General features: G+C 39.5%; 1 protein-coding gene across 1 annotated transcript in view; it reads left to right on the forward strand.

Moving 5' to 3' along the window:
- Positions 1–806: 806 nt before the first annotated feature.
- Positions 807–12,990, forward strand: part of DCAF10 (DDB1 and CUL4 associated factor 10) — a 44,085-nt gene continuing 31,901 nt past the window's right edge. The window contains exons 1-2 of the mRNA XM_026506206.4: positions 807–1,433; positions 11,779–11,892. Coding sequence (XP_026361991.1) covers positions 883–1,433; positions 11,779–11,892 — 665 coding nt within the window. The 5' untranslated portion in view covers positions 807–882. The remainder of the gene's footprint in view (positions 1,434–11,778; positions 11,893–12,990) is intronic.

Raw genomic sequence — 12,990 nt, forward strand, 5'->3', positions numbered from 1 at the left:
CCACTCGCTGACTCCTGCTGGATATATGCTCCTTCCTGAGGAGAAGACAACTTTAACCTTGATGAAATCTTGACCTGTTGGGCAGATATTCAGGGGGCACCAATAGACCTGGGCTTTATTTTTGCCCTTTATTTATTTATTTATTTATTTAAAGATTTTTTACTTATTTGAGAGAGAGAGAGAGCGCGCGCTCGCGAGCCTGGGGCGGGGGTAGGGCCGAGTAGGGGCAGAGAGAGAATCTAAAACCGACTCCCTGCTGAGCCCAGGGCCCAGGGAGGGGCTCTATCTCACCACCCTGAAATTGACTTCAGCTGAAATCAAGAGTCCCACACCTAACTGATTGAACCACCCAGTTGCCCCAGGCCTTGGCTTTTAGCATAATAGTGAACCTGAGTCCTTAGACTCCCAGTCTGGAGTAGGCAGTACCCCGTGCCACTTACTACGTGGGACCTGCGTATAATACGGTAATTTCTTCCCCTTTGATCTTAGCCTAAATTGGGGATAACAGTACATAATCATAGTCCACCCCTTTATTCAGGCCCACTCAGCCCCAGGCACACAGTCACGAGGACTAACAACTACCGACTGTCGCAGGGGTGCCCTGATGCTACCACTGCCCCATGCTGCCCGGGCCTTGGGTATTCTCACTTGCGCTCAAACACAATTGACAACGTTGCGGACCACGGTCCCTCCGGGATAAAGCACCCGCCGTGGGCGGTGTCCCCGCTTTCGCGGTCCCCAGCGGATGGTGGCCAAGGGCGGCGCGTGTTTCCCAGCCGGCGGGGTTAGGCGGTCGCACGCCGGAAGTGGCGGCTGGAGCGGGAGCGCTGAGGTGAAGGCCGGCGGGGCTGCGGCCGGGCGTGGGGGGCGGGTGCGTTGGTCATGTTTACCTTCGGGCCCGGTAGTCCCGAAGGGGATGGGACGGCCGGAACTGGGGCTGAAGAGCCGGCACCCCGTGCGGGGCAGGCGACAGCCGCCGGGCCGCTCCCCTCCCCGCCCGCGCCGCCGCAGCCCCGGGCTGACGCAGCCCCTCCCCCGTCGCCCTCCCGGAGCCCTCGCCGCCCCGGCGCCCCCTCGCTGCCCCTGGCCGCGCGCGCCGGGGAGCTCGGGCCGCCCGGAGCTTTGGACTCCTCGGCCTCTTCCGCCCAGGGAGAGCCGTCACCGCCCTCCCCGCCGCGCCGGCGACCCGGGCCAGACTGCAGGGCCGGGAGCCGGGGCCGCCACGGCCTCGGCGCCGGCCTGGGCGGCCCCGGCGCCCGGCTGTTCGGGTGGCTGAGAGAGCGCAGCCTGGGCCGCGGGCTGTTCGTGGACCCGGCGCGGGACAATTTCCGCACCATGACTAACCTCTATGGTTCCATCCATCCCGCGGACTCGGTGTACCTCAGCACCCGCACCCACGGCGCGGTCTTCAACCTCGAGTACTCGCCCGACGGGTAAGCGCGGCCCCTCGGAGGGCGGGTGCCCGCCTCCGCCTGCCTCTGCTGCCCGTGGGCGGCGGCCCGGGCTGGGGGCTGCCGGCACCCCGGCACTTTCTGCAGCGCTCTGTGGCTGTTGGAGCTCCCGGCCCGGCCCTTGGAGGTAGGCGGGCCCGGGGCCCATTTGTGCACCCGGGACGCGGAGCTCGCACCCGGGACGCGGAGCTCTGTGAAGCAGCAGTGCCTCGGGCCCGCCGCCCGGCACGGCTGCCGGAGCCAGGCCGGAGCTGGGGCTCTCTGGTACGCGGTACGTGCCCAGCAAATACATTTTGAGCAAGGACTCATTCTTTCCTTGTCATCGCAGGCTCGGGTTTTCTCACCGAAGCTTCTGGCAAGGGTAGGGAGCCTGCAGGCTCCATGTATTCTGCGCCTGACTTGCCTTGAGGGTCGACAGGTGTGCGTTCCGTTGCTCCTGAAGGGCACTAAGACACGGCACAGAGGTGTCTTATGATGTGGGGCATTTGTGAACTCCCCAGGCTAGACTACGTGCTTCTGTCAGGGGTGTCCAGCCTTTTTCCTGACAGAGTAAATATTTCATGTTTGGTCTCGGTTTATTTTGCTTTATGGGGAATTTTCAAAATATGTATTTTTAAAGCTTTGGTGAGTACACGAACAAGTTCAACAACAAGGGAAAAAATGTACACACAGTTCTACCCTGAGAAGACATAGTTATATAATATAACTCTTACCTGATCAAGGCCCTTGGATTCTGGTCATTTGCTTACTTGTTTATTCATTCCCTCGTTCCGCAGGTATTTGTTAAGCACTTCCTATGTTACAGATGCGGAGGTTGCAGTGGGGTGCAAAACCAGCTAAAGGCACCACTCTTATTAAGCTTGGGACTTAATTGGTTCAACTAGGTATCAATAACCATACTAAATATTTCATAATGTATATTTATAAATTGAGATAAAGGCTTGAAGGAACCGGTTGTACACTAGGGTGTTTGAGGTTTCCCTGAAGAAATGACATTTAACCAAGAACAGAAAAAATGAGAAGATGAATTAACCAAGATAGGGTGGGGGAGGGGATAGAAGTATTTCAGATGGAGGAAATGGTATATCAAAGGACCTATGGTTGAAGGGCCACTATGTCATGTTAGAGAAGCTGAAAAATGATGACTTAACAAAGCAAAATATTTTGCTAAAGAAAAGCCTAAAATATGCTGAGAAAGGAGGAAAGTAGCAGAATCTGGAATCATGGTGAGGAGATACATCATATTCAATTTCACTGATGCATATGCATCTTCCTAATTATACTTGGTGCTAGGCTCTTTGGGGTTTCTACTTATAGCAGTTGCGTGGAACCTGTAGCAATGAATGTGCACCTGAATGCAGGTAAGAGAGGAGAAACTACTGAAGTTTATTTATGTAACCTGCCCTCCCCAGTCCTCTCTCCAACAAAGCCAACAAAGCCCTGTTCCTAAAGCTTCCCCCAAATACCAAGAATCTGTTCCTCATAAACATTCGGCTCCTTTCTTCTCCATACCCCAACTCCTCTCCTCCCACCCTCCTACTTATTCTGTCAGGCTTTCAGAAATAGCTGTTTCCACTCTTCGGAAGTGAGATTTTAGGTACTTGGTGAGAGGGGTAGAATGAGTTTTGAAGAAGGAATTCCCATTGCCAGTGCTATTAGAATGAGGAATATATTACTGATAGTTCTGTTTGAATCCGGACAATATTGTCCCCTACAAACATTTTTGTAAAAAGTAGTTAGGTACTCTGGTACTTAAAATAGTTCAATAATGTAAATAATAGTAATAATAATTCAATAATGTTTAATTTGCAATTGATATATACTGATTCTAGAAAACCTTGGCAAAAAATGAGCAAAAAGAAGCTAAACATCACTTATAATCCCAGAGATTGAATGGCTATCCAAGGAATTTTTTTTGTGTGTATGTTTATTTTATTTATTTATTTATTCATATTTTAAAGGTTTTTATTTATTTTTTAAGTAATCTCTACACCCAGTGTGGGGCTCAAACTCATGATCCTGAGATCAAGTCACATGCTCTTCCAACTGACCCAGCCAGGCACCCCTGCATATGTTTATTTTAATGTAAACATGGAATCATATTATTTTGTTGCCTGCTTTTTTTCATATAATATATTGTGAATTACCTAAATGTTAGTGTATTTTTACGTTATTTAACATTTTTCATTAGTTTAAATAAAACCTCTATAAACAAAATTTTTAGATTTATGTCCTCATGATAATTCTCTAGAATGAGTGAAAGGTTATGAAGATTTTGGATACCTATTATTAAATTGCCCTCTTTGAGGATTTTACTAATTCTCATTCCTATCACACACATATGAAAGTACCTGTCTCCCCATACTTTTGCCAACATTGCACATTGCCGTTCTTTTTCATCTATGTCAAAGTGAGAGGTGAAAATAGTTAAGTGTTACAATTTTTTATTATTCTTACTACATATAATATGCTCCAGATTTTTATAGGACTTAATTTTATAGGAAAAAGACGTCTGTGTTAAATGAGATAATTTCTTATATCCTTCAGTTATATGGGTTAAATCAGCTTACTGGGTACCATTATCACTGTCATTTATAAGGACTTCTCAGTACAGAGAAGGAGAGGTGACACAGAAGGTAAGAATTAAAATTACGAATTTGGGGGCGCCTGGGTGGCTCAGTCATTAAGTGTCTGCCTTCGGCTCAGGGCGTGATCCCAGCGTTCTGGGATCGAGCCCCGTATCAGGCTCCGCTGGGAGCCTGCTTCTTCCTCTCCCACTCCCCCTGCTTGTGTTCCCTCTCTCACTGGCTGTCTCTCTCTCTCTGTCAAATAAATAAATAAAATCTTTTTAAAAAATTATGAATTTAATAGAGACCAGACTAGAAAAAATTTGGCACTAAAAAAGAAATAAAAGGATATATGGAGTAGAGGTCATTACTAAAGAATTCCAAAAATATATTACAGTAACAGCTTTCTCAAAATAAGTGTATTACCTCCTGATAACATTTTGAAAAATGAAATTTGATGTTAATAGATAAGAATATGTGGGACTTTGTCAGGCTGTCCTTTATGAAAACACATTAGGCACTGCTGTAGAGAGAAGTAGTGTATTAGAAAATAGAAATGAAGTTATCTAGAATGGAGACAAGAAAGATGCAGAGATTGAAAATATGAAGGAGGTTTAGTGACATGGAGCATAGAGAGAAAAGGCATACTATATATTTGGTCAGCTCCTGAAGAAAATGAGGTAGATAATGGGGCACAAAAAAAATTTTTTTTTGAAGAGATAGTAGCTGAGAACTTGAAGAACTGAAGAAAGTCACTAGACCATGATTTAAGATGCCCAGTAGACCCCAAGCAAGAATCCTTTCTAGACATACAGTGACTCCAGAACAACAAATATTAAAATCTTAAAAGCTAGAGAAAAAAAGATCTTAAAAGGGGTAATTATGAGAGTGATAGCCAATTAGTCATCAATAATAGTGCAAATCAGAGGAAAGTAATTATTTTCAGTACGCTGGGAAGAAAACTGCCAGTCTAGATGTCTACACGCATCAAAGATGGGTTCTTCATTTTTGTCAAGATTGAAGATGAAATAAATACATACACAAGCAAAGCCCAGTGGGTTTGCCACCAGACCTTCAATAATGGAATTCTACATTCGGAGAGAAGAGGTTTCAACTGGAAGGTCTGAGATGGTAGAAAGAATAAAGAAAGTGGGAAATATGTATGTGAAACTAGATCTAATTTTGGTTTTGTCTTTTGCAATTAACAAAGATGGAACTAAAATTGAAGAAAATAATAAATTATGAAGGGATGTTCTAAATTTGTTTTCTTCAGGTAGAATTTGACATATTAACTGTAGGTTTTAATGTTTGCATATTAAAATTTGCAAGACTAAAAGATGAGAAAGAATATATTATCTCCACCCTACTAGAGGAAAAAATAATGGAACAAGAAAAAAATATTCCAAGAGAAGAAAGGGAAAGAAAAAAAGTAGAAAAGGTATAATAAATAAAAAGCACAAAGAATGGCTGAAAATAAGTTCAAATATTACTAATTATAATAAAATAGTAATAAATGTTCAATAGGATAGACAATAATATATCAAACACATTCTAAACAAGAGCTGGTGAGCTATATTAATGTACAAACTAGGCTTTAAGGCAAAAATATTTAGAGATAGGTTACTTCATGCTGGTAAAAGTTTAATTCACGTGGAAGATAGAACAGTTTTGAACTTGAATGAGTTTTTTAGATTTAAATATATGTATCAAAAGCTGATAAGTTCAAGGAGAAAACAGACAAATTTATCATAGAGGAAGATTTTAACATACATTACAGTATGCCTCAATCAGGCAGACACAAAACAAGATAAAAACAACATCACTTAAAGTCTTGCTCTGAAGGGCAGTATACTGCATTCAGGCCTGATACTCAGCTAGTACACATTAGTTCAGCTGTACCAGTTGTTAAAATACTGATAAATGTCCATAGTGGTTACTGCTCCAAGCACGTTGAGTGTCTTCCATGGAACCTCCCAGAGGTTATATAACAACTACAGAGTTAAGAGCTGGCACTGCAAGCTGCTAACAAACATCTTACTTGACAGCTACAGCATCAGTGCTAATTGTTCCCTATCCATGCTAGACACCCTCCCCACCACAAAAATTTAGGCAAATGTCCAGTGACCATTTGGTTTCCCTTAGTGTGGGGCTGCCTGCCTTTCACAGGCACACTCCTGGTCATTCTCATATAGTCATTTGTGAGAACTGCAGCCTCTGGGGAGATCCAGAGAGATGAACAGGCAGTCAGATGAAAGTAATAACACTACTGCTGGCACCAAACATATTAATCTCTTGGCATAATGTGCACTCCCATGACAATAGAATCCACAGCAGATAAGTGGGGCCTAGAGGGATGATTTATGGATGTCCTCACTCCTGGGATGGAGATGGAGATCCCTAATTTTATCATTCCTATTGAGTTTCACCATTATTTAGTGGGATAAGTTTGCTAAAACCCACTAAATACCTGCCCATCATGGGTACAGTAATACTCATTTTATTTTTTAAGATTTTTATTTATTTATTTGTCAGAGAGAGCACAAGCAGGGGGAGCAACAGGCAGAGGGAGAAGCAGGCTCCCCACTGAGCAAGGAGCCTGATGGAGGACTCGATCCCAGGACCCTGGGATTATGACCTGAACCCAAGGCAGATGCTTAACGGACTGAGCCACCCAGGTGTGCCAACACTCATTTTATTAATGAAAATTACCACCAACATAAATCTCAGTACCAGGAACATTTAGTTGAGGAAACAGAACAGAAAGGTCATTAAACACAAAGGATTTGTACCCTGGCTTATGCTCTTAACTGCTGTATTACATGACTTCTCATCTGGGCTGAAGGATTAGGTCTGATATAATTAAACGTGATGAATCAACAGATTATTTTTGTGGCTTAATTATTAATATAATTGAATACATATTTAATATGCAAAATTAACAAGCATTATAAGTGCTAAAAAATTTTAATTATACTTACTTCAGCAAAAGCTAAAAAGAGGATTTAGCTCCATGAACAATATTATTGATGTTGAATAATTTTTTTACTTACGAAGACTCCAAGTTACTTACTGACTACCAATTAATGTGGACATTCTTGGAGGCGCTTTATGCAATTACCTATGTCTGTTCATGGTGCAGACAAGGTCATCTGAGTCAAAGAAAAGATTATGACTACTATTTCCAAAATTAATAAACAATGGAAACTAAGTTGACGAGCAACTTAATTAGAACTATCCCTTGGCGTACATAATCTGTAGGTTAGTTTATTTTGAAAGTGTTTTAAAATTTTTATTCATGTGTTAATTTATATTACTATTGAATGTTAAACATTTTTAAATATCACACTTGACTATATGTAATAGCTATCTCCTGCTTGCCTTTTTTTTCAAACAAAATGGAAGAGTTACAAAATTTTCACTTAAATGGCCACATTTCAAAAGGTTATCATGGAAGTACAGTTTCTCAGTACAATGTGATCATTTGAAATGAATTAACAAAAAGATAGCTAGAAAAACCTCATGTGTTTTGAAGTTGAGAAACATTTACAAATAACATATGGGCCAAATAAGAAATGATAATGGAAATTAGAAATATTTAACACTAAATGATAATGAAAGTACCATATGTCTCAAAACTTGTAGGATATAAGTAAAACAGTACTTACTAGGAAAATTATAGTCATTAATAAACTGGAAAGGAAGACGAGGAAAATTAATGAGCTAAATATCCGTCTCAAGAAATAGAAGAATAGTGAAGCTGTCTATAAATAATAGCAAAGTAAGTCTGAAGAAAGCAGAAGGAAGGAAATATAGTAACAAAGAGTAGAATTTCAATAAAAATACTCAACAGAGAAAATTTTGTCTTTGAAAGGACAAAAATGAAAAACATATTGATCAAGAGAATCCCCAGGGTACCTGGGTGACTCAGTCAGTTGAGTGTCCAACTCTCGATTTTGGCTCAGGTCATGATCTCGGGGTTGTGGGGAATCAAGTCCCACCTCAGGCTCTCTCGGTGCTGAATCTGCTTGTCTCTCCCCCTCTGCACTGCTCCCCACTTGCACATGCACTCTCTCTCAATACATAAAATCTTAGGGAAAAAAAAAAAAGAATCCTCAAGTAAACAATATTCAGAATGAAAAGGGGACATAACTTCAGATGCAAGAGGTAGAGATTGTAGCTTTCCCAAAGTAGTTAAGTAGGTGGTTTGGACCAACCCTTCAACAGAATAATTAGAAAAGCTAGAAAAAACATAATATATTTAATGTAAGGTATAAAAAGCTTACGTTTGACGAGATTGGAGAATTAAGGCAGTGAGTAAATTGCAGGGCCAAGATCTACAAAAGGAGAGAAGCCAGAAATGTGAGCCCACCATTTTAGCTGACTGAATTAAGCAATGTGGTAGAAATGAAAAGTGTAGAAAATAAAATAATGCAAATCGCTACATTAACATATTGGAAAAATATAGGGTAATTTCAATAAATGTTGGAAAACTGTTGTATGCAAATGAAAATATGTTAATGAAAAAACCCAGCAAATTTGAAGTAGAACTTCCTTAATCCAATAATAGGAAACTACCTCCCAAAAAAGAAAAACAAAACAAACTCCACAGCAAACATTGTACTTAATGATGAAATGGTGAATGTATTCTTGAAAATCAGGAATGAGAGGAGTGCCTGCTAATACTAACATTTCTATTTAACATTATGCTGAAAGTCCTAGCCAGTGTAGTAACAAAAAACGTATTAAAGAACAAAGCATTTGTTTGTATATGATATGATTATTGACAAAGAAAACCTAAAATAACCTACAGATAAATTATTACAATAGCAAGATTGATGGATAATGTTAAAATCAATTGCACTTCGTACACCCAACAACAAACAAAGCAAAATTTTAAAAAGGACATTTACAAAAGCATTGAAAAAGTGTCAGATACCCAGGAATAAATCTACGAAGATAGGCATGACCCAGCTGGAGAAAATCTCCATGGTAAATGGAAATACACTATGTACATAGATTGAAAGATTTTGTATTGTAATGATCTCAATTCTATGCAAACTTTTTTAAAAAAGATTTTATTTATTTATTTGAGAGACAGACCAAGAGAGCACAAGCAGGGGGATGGGCAGAGGGAAGAAGGAGAGGGACTGGAACAAACAGACTCCCCACTGAGCAGGGAACCTCAGTTGGGCTTGATCTCAGTGTCCTCGGATCAGGACCTGAGCCAGGGTCAGACACTTAACCCACTAAGCCACCCAGAGGCTCTTTATGCAAACTCTTCTATAGATTTATTATAGTCTCAAAATCAGTAGCTGGATTTGTATGTGAGTGTGTGTACATAACTTGATAAGTTGTTTCGAAATGTATAAGGATGTTCAAAGGTCCAAGAATTGCTAAGATACTCTTGCTGAGAAAATGTCGAATATGTGAGAAGGTAGACATGCTACTGATGGGATGATTCAATATTGAATGATATAAATTCTACCGAATTAATTTGCAAAATCAGTGCATCCCAGTAAAAATACTAACAAGATTTTTCAGTAGGATCTGACATGCCATATCTAAATTTCATTTGGAAGTCAAGGCATAATATTAGCTGCCCCCTGCCCAACATGTTCAGAAAACATTGAGAAAGCATAATATTAGCCCTCCCAAAAAAAAAGTTCATAAAGCAATGTTCATCTTGCTTTGCATATATAAAACCTTTTAGAAATTAAAATAGTATGGCGGTGTTGCATAGAATAGGATAGAATCCAAAAACATATATGGTAGAGATCACATTTCAAACCAATGAGAAAAATATAGGCTTTGATATTGGGACAAATGATACTCATTTTAAAAAAATTTACAAATCAGTCCATGTACCAAAATAGATTTTATTAAAACAAAGCAGTGACTATCAGTTTTATAAATCTCTTATTTACAATGTTTAAGATTAAGACTCTCCCAGAATCGCCAATTCATTTACCTTTTTTGTTTGATTGTTTTAGAGAGGGAGAGAGTAGAGGGTGGTGAGGGAGGGGCAGAGGGAGAGAGAGAATCTGAAGCAGGCTCCAGGCCCAGCACAGAGGAGCCTGCTCCTCCTGCTGTGGGACTTAATTTCACAACCCTGAGTCGAAAACAAGAGCTGGACACTTAACTGACTGAGCCACCGGCACCGCTGATTCATTTACTTTTATGCATAAAAAGGAGTAAAGTTCATCCCATGACTCTTGGGAGAAACAAAGAAATGGCTGTATGTTTATCTTCTAAAATTACAGATACTAATTTGAACATTTTTACTCATGCTGATCAACTAGCACAAAAATCCTTCAGATATTTAATTTTTGAAGTCCAGATATTTCAAAAAAGGGTTTATGCAGAGCAGACACCCTTTAAAGGACAATTTCATGACTACTAAATATGGAAAATACTTCAATTTAGATTTTTCCCCTCTCCTACTTTATCTAAGAAGTTTGTTCTGAACAGAAACTCTTGGCTATTTAAAATTCTGTCTTGGGGCACCTGGCTGGCTCAGTTGGTAGAGCATGTGACTCTTGCTTGATCTTAGGGTTGTGAGTTCGAGCCACACTTTGGGTATAGAGATTACTTAAAAAAAATTTTTTTTAATTCCGTCTCATTTTCATCTTAAATGTACAAATTCCATTTGTTATTGGAACTATAAATTGGGAAGGCCTGCAGTTTCCAAGATTCAGGATTTCATTTGCTAGATCTGAATCTGAAAGAGCAGTGCCCACAAAAAACTAGTAAATAAAATTAAAAAAAAAAAAGTAAATAAAAGACAGTTGATTTTCAGAAATCAAAATGGGGCTTATAAAGGTTTATAATAATATAACTTTGTAATAGGAAAGGGCTGAAACAAGAGACAGTACTAAAAACCATAAAGGAAAAGATTAAGTTTGAGTATATCTAAGTGGTTTGGTAGGATATATGCCAAACCTTTTTCAGTATATTTTAATAGATATTGATAAAGAAATACATAATTTGTCATATATGACTTTTTTTCCTAAGTTGCCTCATCTATTTTTTTTTTTTTTACAACCAGCTTTTCTCATTTAATAATATGTTTTGGGGGGTGCCAGGGCAGCTCAGTTGGTTAGGCATCTGACTCTTGCTTTCTGCCCAGGGTCATGAGATTGAGCCCTGCATTGGGCTCCACACTGAGCATGGAGCATGCTTGGGACTCTCTCTCTCCCTCTTCCTCTGCTCCTCCCCAACCCCACCCCCAGCTCTCTCTCACATATGTTCTCTCTCTCAAAAAAAAAAAAAAAAAAAGTATTGGAGTTCTTTAGTATCCATATGAAACTATCCCTATCTTTTTAAATGTTGTACCATATTGCAAGGTATTACATACCATGGCTTATATAATCAGTCATTCCTTTCATGTACATTTAGGTTACTTTCACTTTCTCATTATGGTGAGGTATATCTTTATATATGCTTCTTTGTATTTATAAATGATTATTTCTTTAGATTAAATTCCCAGAAAAAAATTGCTGAGTCAAAAGGTACACACATTTAAAAGTTTGATAGATGTGGGTACTCTCCAAACCTAAGCTGTACTAGTTTATGCTCCACCATAATGTTTGAGGTACTATTTCCAACTATTGCCAAGAACAGATAGTCTCAATCTTGTAACTATTTGCTTCTAACATGGGCAAAAGAAGTTATTCATTATAGTTTGTGTAATTATAAATAAGTGAATATCAATAATAAGAGAATGCTAGAAAACTAAAGGGAAATGTGTCCTTTGCTTTCAGGTCAGTGCTGACTGTTGCTTGTGAACAGACTGAAGTTCTGCTTTTTGACCCTATATCTTCAAAGCACATAAAAACACTTTCTGAAGCTCATGAAGACTGTGTAAATAATATCAGGTTAGTATTTTAGTGAAATAGTGAAGTTTATTAGTGTGACACAAAATATTCTAATTTGGAAGTTAATGAAAATTTGTAATGTCTTGTCCAACAGTGCTAGATATGCATTTGTGATTTGTGAATTTTATCCCTTATGAAACTTATCCCTTTAATTACAAAACTTGCTATTAACCATTTTGGATTAGAATCTTTCTGAAAAAGCATTTTTTACTTACATATGATTTTACCTTTTCTCTTCATATATCAGGGTCATCATTATGAACCTCAGCCATGTATTATGATAGTCCTACCATGTCTTTGGGCTAATGATCTGTGTAGAATTATGGCAGTCCCAATGCTAAGCCTCTCTCACCCCCATCCCCCAAATCCAAACTGTTGAGGGGAAAGAACACATATGCACAGAGAACCTCTTTCTAAAAGCATGTTGGAAGCACCTTAAATTCTCAATAATGTGGGAAGTAAATAACAGTTGAACAGCTTGGTGGATTAATATGCAGTCATTAAAATGATGGTCACAGGGACTACATATCAACATGGACAAATGCTTGGGACAATATATGTTAAAATCAAGATAAAAATTATTACAAATATGACATGATGCAGAAGATAAGGAAATATTTTTCAGTGCTAACATGGGATGTGCTAGAATGAATGGATTATGAGTAATTTTCTGTTCTCTTAACATTATGTAATAAGATTATATTCCTTTCATACTGAATACTTTTAATGTTCAAAAAAAAGAAATGGGGAAATTACTTCTAGTCACAGTGAATACTGAGTTTTGATATAACCTCTATGCTCCAAACTCATAGAACAATAGATTAAATAGCACAAAAGATATAGCCAGGCTTTAAAAGAACATAAACGTTTTTGTGGGCCAGAAATGGAACACAGACACAAGCTGTTATAGGGCTGAAACCACAAGCCCACTGAGTCTGGTACTGACATGTAGTAGTTTTAGTTCCTGTCAAGAATCAAAACTACTAAAGTGCTTCATATGAGGCATGAACCAGAACCAGAATTACTACACAATGCATTGGCTAGAATGCCTGTCCCATTTGTGAAAGGCTGAAAAAAGGAAAAAGCTATTCACTACCT

The sequence above is a fragment of the Ursus arctos genome, unplaced genomic scaffold, assembly GCF_023065955.2.
Source record: "Ursus arctos isolate Adak ecotype North America unplaced genomic scaffold, UrsArc2.0 scaffold_18, whole genome shotgun sequence".
NCBI classification, from domain to species: Eukaryota; Metazoa; Chordata; class Mammalia; order Carnivora; family Ursidae; genus Ursus; species Ursus arctos.